The 25,965-nt window shown below is 33.1% G+C and overlaps 1 protein-coding gene across 2 annotated transcripts in view; it reads left to right on the top strand.

Moving 5' to 3' along the window:
- Nucleotides 1-25,965, top strand: part of LOC145671851 (uncharacterized) — a 214,459-nt gene that overhangs the window by 184,094 nt on the left and 4,400 nt on the right. For both annotated transcript variants that reach the window (XM_081741079.1, XM_081741078.1), the window contains exons 2-4: nucleotides 11,297-11,473; nucleotides 19,218-19,525; nucleotides 23,749-23,906. In XM_081741079.1, the coding sequence (XP_081597205.1) occupies nucleotides 11,308-11,473; nucleotides 19,218-19,525; nucleotides 23,749-23,906 (632 nt within the window). In that variant the 5' untranslated portion in view covers nucleotides 11,297-11,307. The remainder of the gene's footprint in view (nucleotides 1-11,296; nucleotides 11,474-19,217; nucleotides 19,526-23,748; nucleotides 23,907-25,965) is intronic.

Genomic DNA, 25,965 nt, shown 5'->3' with positions numbered 1-25,965 from the left:
GTTTTACCAAAACAGACAGGGTAAACAAATACGTGCAACCATTTCCTGAATTCCTGTACGTACTTTTTCTTATTCACATCTTCCTTCACCACCCTTTTATGAGGGTAGTGTTCTGGCCATTGACCTCCAAGAACAAATCGTGCAAATCTATGCTTTTTTGTGTCCAGTCACAAATACAGAACATCTGCCTCTCATATGGGAATTCGAAAAATAGAAAACTGTATTTTTCGTGGCCAAGATACGCAGGTAAATTTATCATTATCATCATAGGGTAAACATTGCTTCAGTGTGGCCAACTTCCAAGATAGACAGGTGGCCAACTTATAAAGTAGTAAGTAACGAATGTCTTATGGGAAAATGCAGGTTCAAGACGAACCAGGCCAAGATAAGCAGGTGGCCAACTTACAGAGGTGGCCAAGTTGACAGGTTTCACTGTAATAAATTAGGAGCAATATGATGTAAGCTAGTTATACTAATTTCTTTCATGATGATACTGATGCAAGGCAGCAATTTCTCATTAGAATAAAAACATGTAATTCTTACAGTTACGGCTCTTAATATCAGTGAAGATGTGTTACTTATAATTGAAAAATCCATTCCTAAATTACTAATTCCTGTATTCCTGACAGTTAAGTTTTCCTGAGTGCTGTTGCTGTCGGTAGAGACGTTGGCTTCTACAGTCTGTCCCAAAATTGATTATAACTAATCATTAGATGCTTCTTTATTTTTTAAATTCTCAAAACAGGCACTACCAGATTTGGCATGTTTGAGCAGTTTCGTCTGTTTGAGGTGCTAAGCTTTGTTTCAACGGTGCTTCGAGCGAGGGCAATGAAACACGTGTAAGATAGTTAGATCATGTGCCAAGGAATTGCTAACTATCGAACGACAATCACACCAAATCACAAAGTTTGTTTCTCGTTCGATAATCTAACTAACAAACTCTATTGTCTATGCAACCCGGAGGTTAAATGCCGCGTTCACAAAAGCTCTCCACTAACTTCTATCCTTAGCCAACTGGATCCAGGTTCTACTTTGTATTCGTATTTCTGCGAGTTCCATCTTAATATTGTCCTTCCATCTGCGCGTAGGTCTTCCTAATGGTCGTTTTCAGATTGGTCTTATAGTCAAGACTTTGAAAGCGTTTCTACTTTCTTCCATTCTAGCTACATGACCTGCCCACCTAAGCCTCCTAGACTTGATGACCTTAATAATGTTTGGTAAACCGTATAAATTATGTAGTTCCTCGTTATGAAGTTCCGCCATTCCCCATTTCCGTTCCTCTTGGGTCCGAATATTCGTCTCAGGATCTTGTTCTCAAATACTTTCAGCTTATGTTCTTCCCTCAGAATAAGCGACCATGTTTCGCAACCATACAGAACAACAGGCATAATTATCGTTTTATATATTTTAAGTTTCAAATTCCTCGACAGAATTCGTGACGACAAGAGATTTTGAACTGAATAATAACACGAATTCCCTGATTTCAGTCGACATTTAATTTCTTCGTGAATAATTCGATATTTACAAAAATAGTTTCTAGAAAGCTAGATACAAAAATAACTTCTCAGAAATTGCTTCACAAACCTAAAGTAATCAAATTTTATACATTACTATTTTATTATTTTCTGTTTCAAATAAAATATTTATTTAAAAACAAAACCAACCCAGTATGAAAGGAATTATTCAAACACTATTTCAAAACAAAATTAAACTTATGTATGCACATTTTATATATCTTGTGGATGTGACTGGAAAATTATGTTCGTATCGTCCACTTGGTGCTACATTGTAGAACGCCGGTTGCCGGTTGCCCACAGACCACCTTTTGAGAAACACAAGTCTATACTTTAAAAGTAAACTTGAAAATTGTGTCACGTACTACAAAGTTATTTCCTGTCCTTCAACTATCAGGAGAATTTTAAAAAATTAAAGTTACTAAATTTTCTGGATCCAATTCCTTAAACTAAATTATACTGTACCGCAGTTATTATTGAAACATTTTCTTGTGAAATACGAACAATTGTAATGCGTTTCCGCAAAACTTTACCCAAAGAAAATTTATCCGTCAAAATAAGCCACGCTTTCTAGATTTCTTTCTTAAGAAATTACTTATGCCATACGTTAATCTTACTAATGAAATATTTGTTCATAAAATAACAATAAATAAATAAATAAATAAATAAATAAATAAACAAATAAAAAAAATAAAATCAAAAAATCAAAAAAAATTGCATGAGTGGTATTTTGCCCAAGTTGAAAAAAAACCTCAATCCAAGAATAAACTACCCCTTGTAGATAGTATTTTCATGTAACACTAATGAAATATGACCAAAATCGCCTGTCTTTTGTAATAAAGTGCTCTGAAAAGAAACTTTTTCCCAAGAGTAAACTATACCCTGTAAATATTTTCGTAATGAGTAGTTTACACACCAATATAGTTATTAGTAAAATATTTATATATGAAATATGAACAAAATTATCTTACTCATTTTTGAGAAAATTGTCCAAAAAAACTCACCCCAAGAATAAAGTACCCCTCTCCGACTTTTTCACGGCAAATGAGTTATGCCATATTGTCAGGTTATTAATAAAATATTTATGTATGTAATATTCATATGAACAATATCGCCTGAGCCGTTTTTGAGAAAATTGTCCGAGAGAAAAAAACTCACTCCCAAGAATAAAGTATATTGTTAGGTTATTAATAAAATACTTATTTATGAGATGTGATCAAGATTGTTTGAATCGTTTTTGAGAAAATTATCCAAAAAAAAAAAAAAAAAAAAAACGCAAGAATAAAGTACCCCTCGAAGATTGTTTTCAAGACAAATGAGCTATTGCATATTGTCAGGTTAGTAATGAAATATTTATTTATGAAATATGACAAAAGCCGCCCGAGTCATTTTTGAGAAAATCGTCAGAAAAATACTCATTTTCAAGAATGCTGTATCTCTCTTGGATTTTATCAATCATCAAATCAGATCATCTTGCTGCATAGCGAGAAAGGAACATCACCTAGATGACATCATTTTCGAAACGTAGGCCTAAAACTTTCATTCGAAGTTTTTTGTTTAATGACTGTTAAATAGGACATGAACCCCAATATGTTGAATAAAAAAACATGAACAAATATGTAATAACTACGTTATTACTAATAGAAACCATAAGATATTTTTGCTGTATCGTGTATGTACTAAAAAGATATAAACTTGGGAGCTTGAACCTTGCTCTTGATTGAATTCTGTGTACGCCACTGGTCGTAGTTCCAGCAGAAGACTGATATATATGACCTGTAATGTAATAATAGCACAAGTTAAGGAACTTCATCAATTTGGAACTTATTCGAATATTCGAGTATTCCGACGTTGAAATTCGTGGCAATATTTCAAGAATGAGCAATTCTCTTCTTCAAGACTAGAGATAATTGGAAAGCTTACATCAACACCTTTCTTATCTTTTCTTTCCTTTTTGAACAATGGACTCATACCTGAAATATGAAATGAAATTTTCTTTAGAACCTTACCACAGAAAATGTATAAATGGGAATAAATTTTCAGAAGTATGGTATATGGTTTCTATTAATAACCATATGCAATTCAAATTATTCCTTTCTAAATGGTTAAAAAGAATATTTTGTCAATATCGGAATAATATATTCTCAGTTTACAATTAACCTTGTTGAAAAATCTGATTGCATGCAATTTTAGCTCAGACGTACATAAATAATAAAAGAGCAAAGAAAACAGGATAACACATATTTAGACCAAAAGTTCTATATTAGTAGATATTTACAACTGAAAGCCTAAACTAACTATTTTATATAGATATTATTTTCTCAATATAATATTCCTTTTACGTCCCACTATTGCAGTACTGAATACAAATGTTTTGGACATCATTATACGTTAGTCTGCTCCCAACAAAGTTGAGACTCACTATAGTGTTATGTCAAGCAAACACATGCTTGTGTGATCAAAGTGTAATGAAAGTAAAATGCAGCGCATATAGACATTTCTTTGTAGCGCCGTAACTTGGAACTTTTCTTGGAGAAGTAAGCATTAATATTTGGGCTCCTTTTGAAAAATACGAAGTTGAGCCCCCTATTAAAATATGAAATTTGAGCGCTCCTAAATTTTGAAAGCTTGATAGATATTTTTATTACTTCTAGGAGCCCCAATTGTCGTTTACTGAAGTAGAGCCTAGATTACATTTACGCTTCATTTTAGAAAAAATATATGTTTTGCTCAGACAACAAGACAGCAGTAGCATTTTAAATTGTTTTCAATTATTTTGTGAATGATATAGTAACCCCATTCCACGCTTCACAACTTAAATTGAGGAGACAATATTTTATACAGCATAAAGCCCTTCGAGAGACACTAATAGTAGACATTTTACTGAAATGGGGCCAGATCAAATTTTTGCTTTATTTTAGAGATTATTATTATTTTGTGTTGTTTTTAGGATGTGGTTAATCTATTTCATGCTCATATCGTATTATATGAAGAAAGGAAGTTTTATCTAGAAGTGGGCCCCACTCGAACAGGAAGAAGCTCAAATGGGAGGGCAGTTGCCTCCTGTTCCCCACAAGTTACCGCCCTGTTTCTCTATCACTTATGCTCAGAAATATAGATCTAAAATGGTAATGTTGCCTACAGTCAACACAGGTTTTACATATTAATTACTTGGAAAGGAACGATCACATTTTAATGAAAGTATTGTAAAAACAAGTTTGAAACTTACTTGCCTGTATTGGATATTTTTATTGTCAAATGCTCAAATTGTCATTGGAAACAACAATATTCAGTACGAGGTTCAACACTTTGAAAGATGCTATCCACGCATTAGCTACTACGTCGTCATTTACCGGCGACGGTGTGAAGTTGCCTCCTCCCTTTCCACCACCACCACTACTTTCAAATTTCGACTTAAAACCAAAACCAAACGTTTGTTTTGAAGAAAAAATAATTGGCTTCGAAAAGCACACAGAGATATTTATAAAATAAAGTTGACGAGCAACTTCACATTCAATTTTTATTTAAAACCCACGCCAGTCGTTTATTTTTCGATTGTTATTGATTGTTTTGAAGAAAAATTCGTTTGTTTCGAAAAACATGAGATATTTGCAAAATAAAGTGAGGGAGCCAACTTCACACTGGCTCCCGCTTTCAAATTTCGATTCAAAACCGATGCCAGTCGTTCATTTTTAGTTTGTTCTTGATTGTTTTCAATAAAAAAATAGTTTGTTTCTGAAAACATACAAAAGGACTTCCAAAATAAAGTTAGTGTGGCCAAACTTACACAGGTCTCTCTCAAAATTTAATTTTAAACCCAAGGCAATTGTTTCTTTCTCGTTTGTTATTGATTGTTTTGAAGAAAAAATAATTCCTTTCGAAAATCATAAAGATATAGTTACGAAATAAAGTTGGTGGCCAATTTCACTCTGCCTCACCTTTAAATTTCGATTTGCAACCAAAATTAATCGTCTATTTCTTGTTTGGCATTGATTGCTTTGAGGAAAACATAGTTTCATTCGAAAAACAAATACAAATTTACGAAATAAAGTTGGTAGCCAACTTCACAATGGTCCCTCCAGTTTCAAATTTCGATTCAAAACTCGAGCCAATTGTTTATGTTTCATTTGTTATTGATTATTTTGAAGAAATAATGTTTGTTGCTTTGTTTTGAAAAAAGTAAGCAATGTTTATAAACTTAATTTGTGGTGTGTCCAACTTCATATTGATCCCTCCTTTTTAAACTTCGACTCGGAACCCAAAACAATAATTTATTTTTCGTCTGTTACTGATTGTTTTGAAGAGAAAAATATTTGTTTCAAAGAGCATAAAGAGATATTTATAAACTTAAGTTAAGGGGTGGTTAATTTCGCACTGATTATTCCACTTCCAAAATTCGATTCAAAACGTAAGCCAATCGTTAGTGTTTCTTGTGTTATTCTTTTGAAGAAAAAGTAGTTTGTTTGAAAAACGTAAAGAAATATATAGACAGTTGTTTGTCAGACTTTACACTGGCCTCATCACTTCAAATCTAGATCCAAACGCAAGCAAACCGTTTGTTTTTGTTTGTTACTGACTGTTTTGAAGAAAAATTACGTTAGTTTCAAAAATATAATGATACGTTTAGAAATTAAAGTTGATGGCCAATTTACGTTGGATCATCACTTACAAATTTCGATTCAAAGCCCAAGCCAATCGTCTTTTATTTCTTTTTTATTGATTATTTTGAAGAAAATATAAAATATAAAGAAATATTTTAAGTATAAGGATCAGAGTGAATTTTCCTACACTTCTACATAAGTTTCTATATATTTCTATATAAAAGAAAGCATATTTTCTTCAAAACAAATAATCAATAAGAAACGATTTTCTTGGCTATTGAATCGAAATTTAAAAGTGAGGAGCTACCGTGAAGTTGACCAAACTCCAACTTAATATTCTAAATAGCTCTACGGTTTTCGAAACAAACTATTTTTCTTTAAAACAATCATAACAAATGAAAAACAAACTATTGGTTTGGATTTTGAATCGAAATTTGAAAGTATAGGATCAATGTGAAGTTGACCACATCTCAACCTTGTTTTTTAAATCTCTCTTTACGATTTTCGAAACTTTTTTTTTAAAAAAAAAGAGAAACTATCAATAACAAGCGAAAAACAAACGATTGGTTTGGATTCTTAATTGAAACTCGAAAATTTACGGATCAATGTGAAGTTTGCCACACCTGAACTAAAGCTTCTAAATATTTAATTTTTTTTTTCGAAATAAATTATTTCTTCTTCATAATAAAAAAACAAACAATTTGTTTTGGTTTTGAATCGAATTTAAAAATGGAGACCCAACTTCACATATGTAGCATTTGTGTTCGGGAGATGTTGAATGAAAACTACAATACTAATTGATAACTAAATGCTTCGTCTCAAATATGCAGATCAAAACATTAAAATTGACGTTGCTCGTAATCAGCTCGGTGAATTAAAGACTAATAAACTAGACTTGAACGAACTGCTTTCGATCTTTAAAATAAACGAATCGAATAGAATCACAGCTTTCTTTTTATTGTACAAAGCTCAAACGATATGTCACCAACATCGACGATTAAAGCAACATACAATAGGCTGCTCTACAAGGTTTAAAAGTAAATTGTAAATATGTTTATTACATCATGAAGAATGAGCACTGATTCAATTTATTTTGTCTTTATAATTACACATGTTGCACAAGTTTGTGCTTCTAAGTTAAATAAGACTAATCTAATACTATGGAGTGAAAGATACATACATATATTGATATTCTAAATTCGAAGACCCAACTCCTGGAGATGATTCCTTGCTGCCGAAAACAACGGAAAATGAAAGTTTACACAGAAACGAATGTGCGTTCTATCTAAATATCCATTATTCTCAATTTCCGGTACAAGAGTACACTTCTAAATATTGATTAAGAATACAGCCCAATATTCAATTATGTAGCATTTAAAAATAGTGTAATTTCTCAGTTAATAATCGAAAACGACTGCTATCACTTTTTCCTTTCATGAAACATGAAAAAAAAAAAAAAAAATGAGGGAAAGTTACGAACGTAGAAAAGTCGACAGTTAGAAAGTGAACCAAGAGAAGTGATATAATAGTACAGAAAGTAGTAGATAAAGATAGTGCAGTAGTAATGATGAAAAAGCAGTGGTACAAAGAGAAACTAGACGAGCCATTAATGGAACATATGAATAGATAGGGAACACATACTTAAGGGAAGAAATAAAAGAAAATAATTTGTTCTGTAGAGAAAGTTACTAAAAAAATTGAATGAAGAGAGAAGAATTTCTCTAATGAAAGGGTTTCCGAAGATGCTTAAGGAAGTGGTAAAACTGAGGCCAGAGACTAGATTGCTAGATTACTGACAGAATCCATGTAAACCATTGGAGGAAAAGATTAAAAAGAAAAAAAAAAGAAAAAAAATGAAGTGTTAAGAAGGGAACAGGAGAGTAATAGTGTTAGAATTTCTGAAGAACTTAAGGCTACACTAGATATCATTGGATATATAAAGAGAAAGACATAAATGTTTAGTATTGATGTAAAAGCGATGCTCACAAGCCTTAAATGTGAATGCATATTGAGAACAGTGACGGAAGAAATGAACGAAGATACAAAGTTGGGATGCAGAGAAACTTAGAGAAGCTTTGAAGACCATATGGGGGAACAGCTTCTGCATTATAGAAGAAAACAATAGCCAAAATCAAGGATGAGCTCAGTATTGGCGAACATAGTGATGAATCGATAGGAGAAAGGGAGGTAAAAGGAAAGGAAGTTATAAACCGTTATTCTTAGATAGAAATGTCGACGATTGCTTCGGGATATGGAAAAGTACTCATAAACAACTTACCAAATTCGTGAAAGAAATAGATGATCAGGAAAAAGGCATAGAACTAGAATTAGAAGTAGAAAAGGAGAGGGCAATAGTGTTCCTGGATATGAGGATGAGGAGGTAAGGAAACAAGTTGATCATGAAATGTGCACCAGCAGAAATGTGCATCAGGGAACTTCTGTCATAAAAGAAGTGATGTCGATCGCTCAACGAAGAGGAACTTCATACAGAATACAGAGGAGGGGATTAGTTTAGTAAGTAATGATAAAAGGAAAGCGAAAGGAGACATACAGTAATTTTACAGGCAGCTGGAGACCAACGGATACGATGAAAGAAAGTTTGAAAGGAAAGAAGAAGAAAAGAACAAAACAGCAAAAAGATAAAGGAGGGGAAAACAGAGGAAGATAAAAGAAGGGAAGAAAGGAAGTCTTGGTGAGGAATAGAGAGTACAGGAGAGAACGGAAATGGTAAAGAGAACGTTTAAGAAGATAGGGAACGTTTCAACATACAAAAAAGGAAGTAAGAGGCTGTTGGATGTGATACGTATGAAGAAGAAGAAGAAGAAAGAAAGCCAAGAGGAGATGTTATGTTATTGAAACGGGGAAAAAATTGAAAGAATGTGTAAAATTACACAAAGATGATTAAGGTTGCAAAGAGAAAGAAATGCCATTTACAAGCATGTGAGGAACACGGGACATAACATTAATTTGTGCGAAGTCGAAGTGTTAGACCAAGAACAAAGGACGTAGATAAAAAAGTAGGAGAAGGCTATGGAAAAGAACATGACTGCATCATGAATTGGAATCTGGGTCTTAAAATTGATGAGCAGTGGGGTAAGTTATTGGAAAAACTTAGTTTATGGCTTGTCTAGGCTTAGTAGTGTCTACTGGACAAGAGGAGGAAATGGTTTTATTTTTTGGTTGTTCCTTTATAAATTCTAACTCTGAGCGGCTGAGAGCATTCTTATCAGCCAATCAACGGTTAGGACCAGTAGCATTGATTTTGTTATATCAAGAGACTATTGTATTGTATTGTGTCTGACGAAGCCAAAAATTTTAGTTAGTTGGTGAAACTGTTACACACAATTATTATTATTTTTAATTAAAATTTGCTTTAATCAGAGATTATTTATTTTATTTCTTTCATGAAATTACTAAAGCAAAGCAAAGCTAACATGGATCAGATAATTATATGATTATACTAAATGTAAGAAGAGACAAAGTTTCGGTTTTGTATATTTAGTATTTTATATCTTTGGAGCCATAGAAGATTGTAATTTAGGTAAATCCCAGAAATTTTGCTGGCTTTGAGTAAACATATTTTAATTTATTTGACATTATACAGACATCTATACAATACTTATTTTAAATATGCTGTAAGCTGTCCTGTGTTTAATTTCTGTTAGTAATGAACAAACCAGCTTTCTAAACTATGACTAGTACCTTAAATACGTTAATATATGAAGCTTTTCGCTCATTCTATAAAGAAATTATAAAATTATTACCTTAACGCGTAATTTCCTTTTCCTAAGCAATGTTTTGCTTAAACACAGCTGCTGCAAACTTTCTCTGGCCACTTTTCAGAAGCTTATCAAACACAGCCTTACTACATCATGCTATAGATGTTTTCTTTTCTTAAACTATGAAGTTTGCAATATTTTTTGGATCAATAGCGGTGAGTTGGTATTTCTATAAGAATGAAAAAAAAAATAAAAAAAATACAAGAAAATTGTATTAAACACAACACTTGTATACATAACTAAAAAAAAAAAGGATTTTTCATTTTTCTTTACTCTTTATCAGGTATGTATAATGTTTTATACAATTTTGAAGAAACATTGATTCTTCTAGCAGAAGTAGCTCCCCATTCGTGATCAAAAAATATAGTACATTTTATAGTTTAAGACAGGGCGCAAAATTTCAAAGTCAGACGCACTCGCCAATCCAAAAATGTTGGTCGCCAGTACCTTTCACGTACAAATTATGAGAAGTCCCCCCTCCATGGCCTTTGGTTTAACAAAGAAAGAGATTACATCAGGGCATAAAATATCAAAACCAGACATTAGATTCAGGATAATCAATTTTGTATTGGACAGTTCATATACATGTTAAGTTGTGCGAATTACAAAGTTGTGAAAACTTCATTTTCCATGTCTGTTGTGAAGACTTCACATTCTGTGTTTTCTCTCACTCAGTGACAATTATTTTCGTGCGAAACAGAAACTGCGCAGTCCTGTGAGTTTAGGCAGAAACCATTCCTACTGAACACAGGTCGCCAGCTCTAAATTTCTAGTTGCCAATGGCAACCTGGCGATTGGAAATTTTGTACCCTGGTTTAAGAAAAGAAGACATTTAATAGGATGTAATAACGTTGTGTTCAGTAAATTTCGCTGGTAACTCGGACAAGATAATCGCTCCAGCTATCTATTGTTAAAACAGAATTCAAATACTCGCTTTTGTTCAAGTTATCTGTGGATTAACGGACAGACGTAAGTCACTGTTAGTTGTTAAGTTTTGAATGGATTGCTTCCATTAACGAACTATGTTGAAATAATCATTCTACGTATCTATTGAAAAAAAAAAAAAAGCTCCCTTTCAAGAGTTATCGTGTGGCGTATCGGACGGACGGACGTAATAACATTAGAATATTATATGTCCCACTTGCGTAATGCTAATAAAATATACTACACAAGGTAACTTTTAAATAATATGTTTAAAAAGAACTTAATTTTCTTTACTAAAAGCAGTTGGCTGTACAAGCCTCATAATTTTTCATATGTATAAAAGATTTTTTTCATAGATATTATATCGATATAATCCCGTTTCTTCTTTCACCTAAATCTGCTTGTAACAAATATTTTTTCATATCTTAAAAAATACATTAAAGGAATATTATAATTTATTTATTTATTTTTATTTCAGGTATAGTTGTTATGGCATCATTTTCCTCTGGAGTAATACCGCTTTTAGTTTATGGGATATCTCTGTGTACGGCTGTCACATTCAGACCGCGTTTGAACGATGTTTACTACCCAGATGAAACAGGGAGTCGAGAGCCGCTGGTTGCATCTCCAACTCACCAGTTTGGTAGCATGGCAAGTAAGTATTGTATATGGGTCACAAGTTACCCAAATAATATGCATAAATATAACATTATCTCCTTATTCTACATTTGGTGCTCTGTCTCCCTTAGCCTCGTGAGATGTTAAGCGAACTAACTAACTAAATAAATAAATAGAAAACAGAGTCATTATAGTATTTAGTGAATAATTTATATATTATGTAAGTTTTATCATATATACTTAATAAGTTTTACACGTAATATAATGTATGTGTACGTAGTAATTAAGATGTTATCTGTGCTTGTAAATTTTCGATACCCTGCACTGATACTTCTCCTGTGTTCAAAGTTAGAATAAGGCTTGGATTTCAGTGAGTATCAAATCAGTTATGTAGGGTTCGATATGAACTATAGAAATGCGTTGACTTTGCTTATAATTTGATGTCGTCTCGCCTTGTTTTCCAGCCTTTGAAGTCTATTATTCCGTCATCAGCTCAAGGTACTGAAAATTTGTTTTGCAAGAATAGTTAGAACATATAATTGAAAAGATAAATAAAATTATGAATGTAAGTGACAGTAAAAGAAGAAAATATAGATATCGAACTAAGTTTCCGATACCTTGCAATAAGTCGATACCAACAAATTTTCGATACCTTGCTTGGTACCTTCTTCTGCGTTTAGAGTAAGGGTAGGTCTTGGGTTTTAGTGAGAATCAGATTAGTTATGTAGGGTTCGATATGAACTATAGAAATACTTGACTTTACTTATAATTTGATGTCGTTTCGCCTTGTTTTTCAGCCTTCGAACTCTAGTATTCCTTCGTCAGCTCAAGATATTGCAAATTAGCTCTGCATGAATACTTAGAACATATAATTGAAAAGATAAATAAAATTATAAACAGAAGTGACAGTAAAAGAAGAAAATATAGAAACCGAACTAAATTATCGATACCTTGCATAAAATTTTCGATACTAAGATTTCGATACCTTACAATAAATCGATACCAATAAATTTTCGATACATTACCTGGTATCTGTTTCTGCGTTTAGAATTAGGATAGGGCTTGGATTTTAGTGGGTATCTTATCAGTTATGTAGGATTGGATATGAACTATATAAGTACATTGACTTTGCTCATAATTTGATGTCATTTCGGCTTGTTTTCCGGCCTTTGAACTCTATTATTCCGTCATCAACTCAAGATATTGCAAATTAACTCTGCAAGATTAGTTAGAACATATAATTGACAACATAAATAAAATTATGAGCGTAAGTGACAATAAAAGGAGAAAATATACGTAGATATCGAAGATTTTTTTCTTAAACTTCGAGCTTTTCTAACCAGAACCAATTGCGTGGTCATGTAATCCAGTTCCTCTGAAAGCGGGATAAAATGGTGAGGAACGGCTTATACTGTTAGGATTGATCATGCATGATGGTTTGTGTACCCGCCAACTGCTCCTGTTCCGACTCCAAGCTACGATTCGGATCAGAGTCGCGGTTACGGTTCGGAGCCAAATGAATAGTAGGCTTTATCTTTTTCATACCTCATTACAGCATGAGAAAGAAAGAGAAAAAAACATTTCTTACATTCACACTTGGTGTTACAAATATTACAAATGCAAATGCAAACAGAAAAGAATTAGACAAATCTAAATTAAACTTTTTTTTTTGACTCCTGTAATCATTCACCGAGACTAAGGGAGACGGTGATGATGATACTGAATGAAATAGCGGAATGAAGAAAGTGAGAGGAAACAGGAGCTGTGTTCCTCCTTCAGAAAGCCCTCTAATTGCGAGTTGGGATCGAACCAGGGACCTTACGCACAAAAGACACTTAATTAACTGGAAATTAACGTGCAAATATTTCACTTAAATTTAAGATAAGATTTTGAGATTTTAAATAAATAAAGGTGTATTGAGATTAATAATAAAATTAGCTTATTGTTGAATTTTACAATACATTAGCTTTTTCCTGTCGTAAAAGACGTGAGGCGTGATTGTACATAGTTTTAAATGTCATAACTTAAGGTTACTCAAAACAACCGTGACTTAAGCTTATTATACTAAAACCTAAATCTGGCTTTAATTTTACATACCGTATAGACATACTTCTATTAAAGCTATAATATGACAAGAAAGATGACGTAATTCCATCTATGGATATTACTCATATTAATATAAAGAAGAATGTTATCTAATGGAGAAAATTATAGTTAGTAAAGTTAGTAGATGAGAATGAGGAAATGTAATTAACAGACATTCAAATAATTATTCATTAATCAAACTGTTACATTCAATTTTGACATTAATTTTTCAGTAGTTCGGTTTACATTTTAACCTTTACTTTGCCTCAGATTATGTCTACACACCATATTTCAAGTGACAAAATTTTTCCTCTATTGTTTGCATCCTATTTTCGCAAAGCCTTGATTTATCATCTGAGCTGAAACATGATTTAAGATATCTTAAATTTACGAAAGGAGACATATTATAAAAACATACTCAATTTAATGAAACAAAAGTGGAAATCATAACAATCGAACAAAGTTGCTCTCTCTCTTACACACACACACACACTCGGCAAATATATATATATATGTGAAAGAAAGAAAAGAAAATTTAAGGAATATAGAAAAATGTGAATATTCTAATTGGGTACTACTATATAGGAATGCCTACCTAAACACTTCACCGCTATTTCTCTGTTCTTTAATACTTGTTTTATCCCCTCCCCCTTATTTCTATCCCTCTTTATCGGATGAAGCATTTTAGCGAAAGTGCTTACAGTGAATATTTTTTTTAGTGTGTATGTGTGTGATTACATTCTCACTATTCCTTGCTAAATAATTCATTTTGTATATCTATCAGAGATATGTTAGAAATATTCGTGTAAAACATTAGTTATTTGAAAAAGGTTGTATTCCAGACATAGAATGTTTGTCATTTTACCTCTGAGAGAAATTTTAGAACTCAGTTGATGAGAACTTCGTATATTGGGAGTTGAACTTTTTTTTTTTTTTTTTGTATTTTATTTTTTTGTATTGAGAGTTGAACCTTTTTTGTGTTTTATTATTTTTATGTATTTGTTGTTGTTGTTGTTTTCTTTTTGCCTTTATGTTGTACAGTTTCAGCTAATTGGCCTAGTACTGTATGAAACTTTGTGAATAAATGAATGAATAAATGAAATATTTAACAACAGCAAATAGTATATAAACACTAAGTATTAATTAAAAGGATTAACAAATTATACACAAATACAATTACAACTTCATTTACACAATTCGGATCAAAATTCTTTCATGGGTAAAAATACCTATGGTACATATTTTTATCAAAGAAAAAAAAATAGGAGTTTATCAATTTACTTCTTTATCTTGTCATAATTTACGATTGGAGATTCAGAGAAATATTATCGATGATTGGTTAAATTCGGAAAACTTTCAGGAGTATCAATAGTTTCTCTGCCTACTTGAAACTTCATAAAACACTGAATAAATACTAAATTATGTTGCCTCTTCTGTAGTATCTTTATCTATAAAATTGCAGTTTTCTAATATCTTGTCTTCTTTGAGTTTTCTGCCTAAAAGAAAGTTCTAGCCAGTTTTCTTAGTAAAGGTATAGCGGCCATTACCTTCACAGCTCAAGAAGTTAAATTGGGCAATAAGAGTGAAAGGAAAAAAAAAAAAAGAAAAAAGAAATGAAATCTTTGAGTTTTACGCCCCACGTTTATGCTGGTTAGGCTAAAGGAGACGGTGATGATGAGTAATGAATGAAATGGTGGAATGAAGAAAGTGGGAGGAAACGGGAGAACTTCGAGAAAACCCACGCACACGGTGTTTGTCCACCACAAAGTTCACTTCGCAGGGGCTGGGATCGAACCCGGGACCCCAAACACCAGAGGTGAACGCTCTATCACTGAGCCACCGCAGCCCCAAGAGTGAAAGGATAAAGTGGGAGTTAAGATCAAGGATATCGCACAAGAACTAAGACTTATTACTTGATTATAGACATATTCATTTGCATATATCAATTAACATTAATCCGATATAAAGGATTCCTACTGATTATAGACTAAAAGTCAGATCCTTGTCAAAGATTTTTGTTATCGTTGTTTAAAAATAATATCCTTACATTAGGTGAAATAAAGAAATTAAACACACACACACAACAGTAAAACAATATAGTAATTCTCCATTTCCAAAAAGAAGAAAAAGATAAACATTAAAGTATAATGTCGTTTATTTTCAGAGCATCAACTGCCGGAACAAATTCCTCAATATACAAAATCCATGAACATATTATCACATAATTAGGTGCATATACTCGTATACATACATACATACACACACACACACACACACATATATATATATATATATATATATATATATATATATATATATATATATATATATATATATATATATATAATGTGTGTGTGTGTGTTCCACCATAACTCTGGAACACCTAAAGCAATTTTAACCAAACTTGTACACATATTACTTGCAATCTAGAAAAGAGTACTATCGGGGTAAGACCCTTAGCACACTAAAGAAGGAGACATAAAAATGATCTAAAACGATCGATATTAATGTCAAATTCATAGTTTTCGAGGTCTATGAGCTGATTAATGACAGTTTCAAAACCCTTCAAATCCAAGTTCAGTCCCCCAGTGAGGTTAAGACCTCCCTTGCACAGCTATGAGGAGTGGAGTGGGAAGATATACCTAGTCTTACCATAAATACTGTCCCAACTTTTGAGGGTGACTGTACTTCCGTTCGTACAAGCGAGCGACGTCAAGAGCGTTATCGTGAAGCGTGAGTCATTGCTGGATGAGCTGAAGAAGTGTAAAGGTGTCAGTTGTCAGTATTCAAAATGGAATGGGGCGAGTAAGAGAATTGTATGGCCGTGATAGTGTTCCACAAGATAGTCAAATCAAAAGGAGAGCTTTTCAAAACCCTCCAGAAGCTGCAATTCAGTAAAACATTCAGTAAACTATTCAGAGCTTTGTTGAGACTGGAACTGTGAAAGATTGCCCGTGGCAAGGAAGACCACGCACAGTACGAACACCGGAACTTGTAAAAGCAGTGGTGGCGCGTGTCCGACGAAATCCTGTTAGGAAACAGTCAGTTATGGCTCGCGAGCTAAAGATATTGAAAATATCTATGTCTCGCACGTTAAGCAATGACCTGGAACTCCATACTTACAAACAATGCAAAGGACATTTCCTGACAAATGAACTGAAACGACAGAGGCTCCTAAAAGCAAAGCACTTCCTTAAACATTACGCAGCAAATGGGCACTTTCGAATCATTTACACTGATCAAAAGATTTTCAGTGTTGAAGAGACTTTCAGTGCCCAAAATGACAGGATATATGCCACATCCTGTAGAGAAGCTGGTGAAAAGGCTCCAAGGATCTAGAAAGCCAGCCAGCATCCTGCCTCAGTCATGGTGTGGTGCGGTGTGAGCTACGAGGGTACAAAAGAGCTTCATTTCTGTGAAAAGAGGGTCAAAATGTCAGCCAAAATATATCAGGAGACAGTGCTTGAGAGACTAGTCAAGAATCTCACCAATACGTTCTTCCATGGACAGAACTGGAGCTTCCAGCAGAAGATGGCTTGCAAGAAGAAACATATCAATATGAAAGTTTAAAGTGGTCTCTTCGGAAGGCAGCTGCAGATTTTCCAGTTGATATGTTGCGTAATGCAATTGATGAGTGACTACAAAGACTTAAGATATATGTGCATGCTAATGGTGGCCATTTTGAATAATTATTTGTGATTTTGGTTCAAAATGCATGAAGGTAACTCATGTTATTAGGATACTTAAAACATTGGGACAGTATTTATGGTAAGACTTAGGATAGTATTTATTGTATTAGTGTCGAATCTATAGTTTTCGGGGTCGCTGAGATGAACAATGGAACTTCTGGTGCTGTTTAAATCCAAATTCATTAGTACTCTTAGTACTCCTGAGGGGGTGACTTGTAAAAATAATTGAAAATGACCAATATTAGTGTCGAATCCATAGTTCTGTGGGTTCTTAAGTTGATTGGTGTCAATATTGGTGCGCTTTAAGTCCAAGGTCAGCTCTCAGTTGGGGTAAGACCCCTCTAGCACTCTTAGAGGGAGGGGAGGAGGACATATAAAATGATAAGAAACGGCCGGTATTAGTGTCGAATCTATAGTTTTCGGGCTCGCTTAGATAAATATTGACACTTCCGATGTCGTTTAAGTCTGATTTAAGCCCTCATTAGCACCTGAGGGGACCGGGGATGAAATTGTGACATTTAAAAACATCGAAATCGATCGATATTAGTGTGGAATCATTAATTTTCAGTGTCACTAAGTTAATTAGTGGCAGTCCTGATGTCGTTTAAGTCCAAGTTCAGCCCCCAGTGGGGGCAAAACTCCTAAGTACTGTTAGGAGGGAGTAGGAGGGTAAGGACATAAAAAATGATAAGAAACGACCGATATTAGTGTCAAATCCATAGCTTTCGAGGTCACTTAGATAAAGAGTGATACTGCAAATGCAATTTAGTTTCAAGTTCAGCCTCCATTAGTATCCGGGGGAGGGGGGGGGGGATAAAATTGTGACATGAAAAATAATTGAAAATGACCGATATTAGTGTCAAATCAATAGTTTTCGAGAAGCTGAAATGAATATATACGCTTCCAATGCCGTTTAAGTCCCATCTGCAGAGGAGATAAGGGAGATGAAAAATAAAGTATCAAAAATGACAGATTTGTATCGAATTCATAGCTTTCAGGGTAGAGAAAACGTCTGATCCGTTTGAAATGAATTTTGGAAGATAGATAGTACCCGCTTCAAGCTGGACTTTTTAATCATACCAATTTGATTAAAGACGTATTCTGTGGGGGAGGGGGAGGGGGAGGGTGTTGCCAAAAGTAGAATATCTTCGGTATTTTTATCATTACACTTCGATTGAAATAAATATTCAAAGTAGGAATGGGATATTTTAATATTTCCCATAAAGTATTTTAGTATATATAAAGCAAACAAGTATTTTAGCTAGTGTAGATGTGTATATTAAACAACAGGAACATTTTGGACCTGAAGACATTTTGTCGGGTACGGAAATAAACTATGAAAATTAGAAAAAAAAACGGAACTGTTCCGTTAAATTAAAACACTCACATGATCTACGTTTTCTTACACTAACTTCAATAATTTTAGTAATATTTGACCAAATGACTAACATAGAGACTGAAAGTTTATTTCAACTATACCATCGTATTCAAAGCGTCAATGTAGTCAATGTCCAGTGTCCCTTCCTTTAAATGAAAGTTGTCAACAGTGTTCCTATCCCAGCTTACTGAAACTGCAATTTCGTACACCACTTTATTTATTGTTGACTTTTCAGAAGTAAAAGTCATATATGTCCCGAACATTTTACCAATATTTTTTTAAGGAGAAAACTTGACAGTATATTGTAATGTACGCATGACTAGAACTTTCAATATTGTTTGGACAATTGTTATATGTTGTTAGGCCCTTGGGGGTTTGGTTATTTAAACTCTTAATAGAGTTTTTTTTTTTTTTTTCTTTAATCAGTAAAGATATTAGCTTAATATAATTTAACTGATCAACAAATAAATTATAACTTACTTAGCTTATATAATAAGTAGGTAGTTGATTTGGTTGTAATTCTGGTAGCAAAATGGCCTTTTTAGAAGTTATTACATTTAATAATTACACTTTGAAAACAATTTCTTTCACATTTCATCATTAAATTCAAATTTGCTGAATACTTACAGGTTACTGGGACAATAGTGACTACGGAACATTTTCTAGTGATGGTGGGTTGAGCAGTGGAGGCAGTGGTGGTCTTGGTTTTGGAGGTGGCGGTGGAGGAGGTCATAAGGCTCTAGCTTTGAAGACATTGCTGGTGCCTCTGGCTGGAGTGGCTCTGTTGGGTGCAGCAGCCGCCTTTATTTCAAATCCAATTCTGTTACAGCTTGGAGTTATCACTGGGAAAAGGCGTCGTCGAGATATCAACAAAGTAGACCTAGACACACAACAAAAACTGAAAGAAATAACTTTACTGGAGCAGTTTATGGCAAATGTAAGTGTGTATGGATTATCTTCATTTCTTGCGTCCACACATGCAGAATAATATTAAAAATTCTATGAAATATTATGAATTTAGATTCTTCTATCTCTGGATTCACTGCATTGTTCATAATATTCTATTTTATATATTAGCAACTTAGTGTGTGTGGTTTAACGTAACAAAAAACTAATTATAATAAATCAAAGAATTAACTACAAGGGAAAATTCAGAATTATCTGCATTTTTCCATAACCCTCTGTATATTGCGCACATTGTTTTCTGCTCCTTTGTGTGTTATAAGGTTATACTATTGTGGTAACACTATGAGGGTTTAAACTTAATTGCTACATTTTTCTTTCTTCTATTGCAGAGAAAACATGACCCTTCGCTCACGGTGTGTATCAAGTAAGAACAGAGAGCATTGATTCGATTGTTCTCGCCTGAAGGTGTGTCAGGAGCTGAAATTCCCTCGAGATTTTCAAAATCGGTGATAAATGGTAGAACCATGACTAACGTGCGGAATACACCCTACCTTATCGATGGTCACTTGCCGGTTTGTCAATACCATCTCTCGGGCTTGCTGAATCTTGTCGTCAGTGAAAGGCTTGTTCAGTCTCTTTTAGACTTGTTTATTCACTCATACACACTATTACGCGGTAGAACACTGTCCCCTTCTTAAGTAGAAAGTCTCCATTGAATTTCAGCCCTTGACTCACCTCCATATCAAATAAGTCGAAGCACGGCCTTCTTGTTTTTCCACGAAGCATGCTCTCAGCGGAGAAGCTACGTTCTCTCTGCAAGGAAGAAAAATTGAACAGTTGAGATCAAACTCTCATAGCATGGCCATACAACCTAGGGTAGGAGGCAGTGCGTACAATACAAAGAGAGTTATAGCGAAAGGGTGGATATGTTGAGATTTAACATGTCTCTATATACAGAAATGTAAATGTAATTTGTAGTTTAACATTATAGGTAAACAATCATCATCATCATCTCAGCTCAGCAATTTCTCCATTGGTTTCATGCAGCTTTCCACCCTTCTCAATGCTGGGCCAGACTTTTTATTTCTTTGTACCTTTTCTTCCCTTTGCAGCTTGAAGATACATGCAAATACTATCATAATTATTACTATAAAGTATAATGTGATCACAAAAATATTGTTAAAAGAAAGAATACTTTCTACACAAAACAAATAATAGTCAATGAATTTATTTCATACAATATTTTTCTGTAACTGTTACAGCAATATTAGGTCGTCCAAAAAGTATTGAGCTTTTTGCCCATGAGATGGCGTTAATGTTCTAACTCTCAAGGTATATGAGTCTCAGTGAGTTAGATTTAACGTCATTTGATAGCTGATAGTTGAAGCTAGTAGATGAGCAGAAAGTATTGGAATTCGTATAGTCAGATGTAAAATATTGCGCCGTGAAAATGAATGAACTTTCTGCAGAACGACGCTACATTTTACAATTTGATTTCGATACCGTAAATGTTGCATAGGCCCGTGAAGAAATTTGTGCTTTTTCTGGCTCGGATACGTAAAAGAAACAGTCAGAAGAAGGTTCAGTCTCTTTTGTTCTAGAAATTGTAATTTCAAAGATGCTCCTCGCAGTGGGTGACCAATCACAGCAAAAATGGATGAGATACTGGCAGAAGTCGAGTAAGACCGGCATATAAGCAGTCATGACATCGATAATGACCCAAACATTTATCATGAAACAGTGTTAGACCGTTTGGACAAAGTTGGCTACAAAAAGAAGCTCAACGATTGGATGCAACATGATCTGACTCAAAAAAACATTTACTTGATCAAATCTTGATCTGCAAATCTCTACTGAAACGTAAAGAATTCGAGCCATTTCTGAAGCAGTTAATCATGTATGATTAAAAATGGATAACCTATACCAACAATGTGCGAAAAAGTTCGTGATCGAACCGAGGAGAAGCTCCATAGTCTATCGCAAAGCCCACACTAACGCTCAGAAAGATTATGCAGTCCGTTTGGTGGGATTAAAAGGCCAGCATATATTCCAAGCTGATGATGCCGGGCAAAACGATAGACTTGGACCTGTACTGTGGACAATAACACCTAACAATTAAAAAAAACAAAACAAAACAAACAAACAAAAAAAAAAAAAAAAAAACGAAATGATCAGAAAGGAAGTGTGCCACTCTGACAATGCCAGATCACAAACGACCCGTCAGAAATTGAGAGAACTTGAGTGGGAGGTTTTAATGCACTCACTGTATATCCCGGATCTGACACCGTCAGACTATCATTTATTTCGGTCTCTGCAGATTATCCTGAATGGTGTTAATTTAGTTTCCAGAGAGGCATGTGAAAACCATGTCTCACAATTTTTTTCACCAGTAACGGCAGAAGTTCTACAGCAACGGGATTATGGTATTGCCAAAACTCTTTCAGAAGGTTATTGAACAAAATGGTTCATATGTGGTATGATAACGTTATTTTTAGATAACAATAAATGCACTCTCAATTTTGACCAAAGGCCCAAAATTTTTAGACAACTTGATATGCTATTTGTAATAATTCAACTAGCTTCTTCTTAACAATCCAAATATTTCTGTTACTTTATTTAAAAAGTGCGTGAAGAAACAGCACATTTTAAGCTAAATGAGCCGTATACTGTAGAGATTTTACTAATATAATCTTTATCCTATAAAGAATATATTCTATATAATGTATATAGGATATATCCTTTATCCCATATATAATACGAACCAGTAATCGAATCAAGAAATTTCTGAGAAAAACTGTAGTACACATTGAGATTACATAATTTCACAATATTTCAGAAAATATTAAATGTTAACGTACTATCTTCGCTGCTGTATTTAACTATTAATACTGGCCTCTAGCTGATGATGTACGATAATGGATGAATAAAGAAAGAAATAATGAATGAATATTTAATTACAATTTGCGTTTTAAAAAAAATGACAACTACTTCATTTTGAAAGTACCTTTATTTTTCATGAAATTAGCTGTTCCAAACTTCATCCTGCTCTACCATGTTCCTAGGAGTAAAATAATAAATACTTTTAGTTGTTGCTGGGATGTAAGATAAGTGGGAATGATAACTTATCAATTTAAATAACAAATTGTAAAACAAGTACAGCTTCTGTAAGGAAGGAAGGGACAGAACTTGTATTGTAGTTATGTTACATATCGATTGTTAACATTGGATTCGATGGTTTTATTAAAAAAATAGAAGTGTGTTTATGTTCTTACGCTAAATATTGTTTTGCGGCTGTATTATAACTCTTTGAAAATGATTATAGTTGTCAAATGCTCAAATATTGTTCTCGTTCGGTGTGCAAACAATCTTAAAGGATTGAAATCAATTAGTTTATAATTTTAAGTACTGGTATTATAGCTATCGTAGACGAAATATTCTTAGCTGAGTACAACATAAATGAAACCTTGTTAGTACTTTCAATATATGTAATTACTGTTGCAGACAAACTTAGAGAACTTTGCCCCAACCACTACTCATTTTCCCACACACAATCCTCGGCTGATCTTAGACGGTACGTGCGCTATCATTCTCTTCAATGTTGCCGTGCTTCCGAAAATCCACAGTGAAGTGGCAGTTTGCTCACTGAAACTGAACAAAATTCAGCATTTTTTTTTTTAAAGAAAGCAATGAATAGAAGATAAAAGAAAAGGACAACAAAGGGATGTGGCAACGTTGATTTTTTAGGTAACAGGGGTCATAAATCGCTAACAATTATTGCCAAGAACAGCAGGGAGAGTATTGAGGACTTTCCAGATTCCACGAAAAAGTATCTATGTCTGCTGGTATACTGCAGTTTTAAATATTATTTTTAGCATCCTTAGTTGTTATTGTGCGAAATGTTTCACGCTTAATTTCCCTAATGGCTTCTGGTGAACAAATATCTAAGTACGTGTTCTATAAACTCTCAAGTTGAGAATATTAGTATCCACTATTTCTTAATGGTCGAAGTTTCTAAAATCCTTGCTTAAAGAGCACTTTAGACTTAATAACCTTGTCAAATTTCATTTCACTATATAAAAGGATTCTGAACATTCCACGGTGACACAGAAATAAGAAAATGCTCTTCTAGCTATCAGTGGCAGAAACAATACTTCTTGCTTACAGAAATAAATATTTCATTCTCAATTAAATACCGAAAAGTTCAACTATTTAAAATTTATAGAAGATAGAAAGTTATGCTCTTTTTCATTTTAGCTTCCAGATGAACACATTCAACAAGAGAAGATTTTGGCTAGTTATCTCTCCTGTAGCGGATTCGCTAGCGGTAATAATACCTGCCTTGAACGATTGACATGTGAATTAAGCGATCCAAATTCTGAAGCGCCACAACTTGAGAAAGATGTCATGGGAATGTAAGTATTGTACTGTGTTTATTTTTTTCCTTTACCATATTCATGTTCACAGAATGAACGTGTGAATTGGATAAGTCAAATATATGATATGTGCACATGTTTACACATGTAAACCTTGCATACAATATTTGATACTTAGATTAAATAGGAGCTCAATTATTTCATTATTCTAATTTAAATATATAATAATATATATATATATATAAAATATTATGGGAATATTATATTATAATTTTTAATCTTATGAAATACAAATATTTTTATGACTTAATAGATTTTTATGGACTTGAAAGATATTCTTCTATCGATCAGAAGCAGAGTTCAAGTAGATAGCACTTAATTCCCCTATGAGAACCTAATATTTTATTTAATATTTTTTAAAGAGACAGAAAGTCTTTTATAAACATTTTTTGTCATAGGAAATGTGCTATGCTTGTGTTTTTTAAGCCGTGAGTATCTACATGAAGGGTCGACGTCTGTCTTGTATTATACAAATGAACATCTGAGTTCAACTGGAAGTTGCTTGTACTATCTGTATACTTTTTCTTTCTTACAAATTTTTTATGAGTTCATATTTATATAAATAGGGAAACAAGTAAGTTTTGAAGGTGTATAATTTTATAAGAATTTAATATCAACACATTGGTATCAATAAAATTAAAACGAAACCGTGAGAAATTTGTGCACAAATATATTTTTTTTTCTGAAAAGCAATGTTCCGTACGTTTGTCAGTTTCTTCCCTGTTCTATATTATAATGTAGGATAAAATATAGTAGGCTATAACACTTTATAGAGAGGTAAGAAGAGGAGAGAAGTAGGAATATATATATATATATATATATATATATATATATATATATATATATATATATATATCCTCCTACTGCCTTCCTTTCCCTATCTGTCTACCTTCCAATTGTGCTGTGGTACTATTTTTACTATTTCATACTTTTTACTTTTTCCGGATTCTCTTATTTTAAGCATGTAAGTATAATTAACGATATTCTTGGAGATCATTTCATACGAAATTTGGAGTTCCTAGTGTCATGTTTACGAAGTTTAAAGGTCCCAATATGTGAGTGTCTTAATAATAGAAATCATAAAAGGTTGACTGAAGCAAGGAGAGAAATGTTGATGTATTGCACATGCAAGACGCTATAAAATATTTAAATATGAACTTATTGTCAGTCATAAGAAAACAACTGAAAGACTGATGTAAATAGTAATAAATGCCCTTTTAAAGGGTATAGATTTAACAAAAGGCAACTGACTCAAGAGATGTAAAAACTTACAAGAAAGATAGATTATTTTAAAATTACATCAAACGCAAGATTCTTTTAAAATTTGATTTTATTCTGTAGAAAGAGATCTTTGAATAATTATACCTCTCACTAAGTTCCATATTGAAAAATTTTACAATTCAGAAGTTATAAAAACATATTTCTTTAAATAAAGAAAGGAAAAACGCAATTCGATATTGCATTGCAAGGAACTACGCACAACGTCTGATGTTCTGTGGTGGGATTTCCATTGCGTCAGGAAAACTTTACAGCTGATTTTTACGATCACAAGTTCGAAGAGCGATTGTTCATTAAACGGTATGAAGCACATCTATATAAAATATGATTTTCGTATATTTTAATTTGATCATACATGTTTTCTCAATATTTCGCGAAAAAAAATTTAAAACATAAAATCGAATATATATTATGATTTCGTATAAATTTTCTATTACAGTTGATATATTGTAATTTGACTTAAACGAAAAATCTTATTTTGTCTCACAATATTGTTTAACAGCAAAGAAATACATCACACGAATGTGATGAATAAAAGCAATCCTTTTTATCCTCTTCGTAATAATACCTTAAAGATTTATTTTTGATTATTTGTTTGGACAAGAGAACGGAAGAAATATGGATATGTGTATTGAAAATACAATATTAAAACCCTCAATAGTGACGTGAATATTGCGGAATATATAAATGACCATAATTCAATGACCAAAATGCAATAATAAAAATAATATATATTCCCTGAAATTAGTTATCACAACAA

This window comes from Thermobia domestica, chromosome 15 (assembly GCF_964235325.1).
Source record: "Thermobia domestica chromosome 15, izTheDome1.hap1.1, whole genome shotgun sequence".
In the NCBI taxonomy this organism is placed as follows: Eukaryota; Metazoa; Arthropoda; class Insecta; order Zygentoma; family Lepismatidae; genus Thermobia; species Thermobia domestica.
This window is presented reverse-complemented; position numbering and strand designations above follow the sequence as displayed.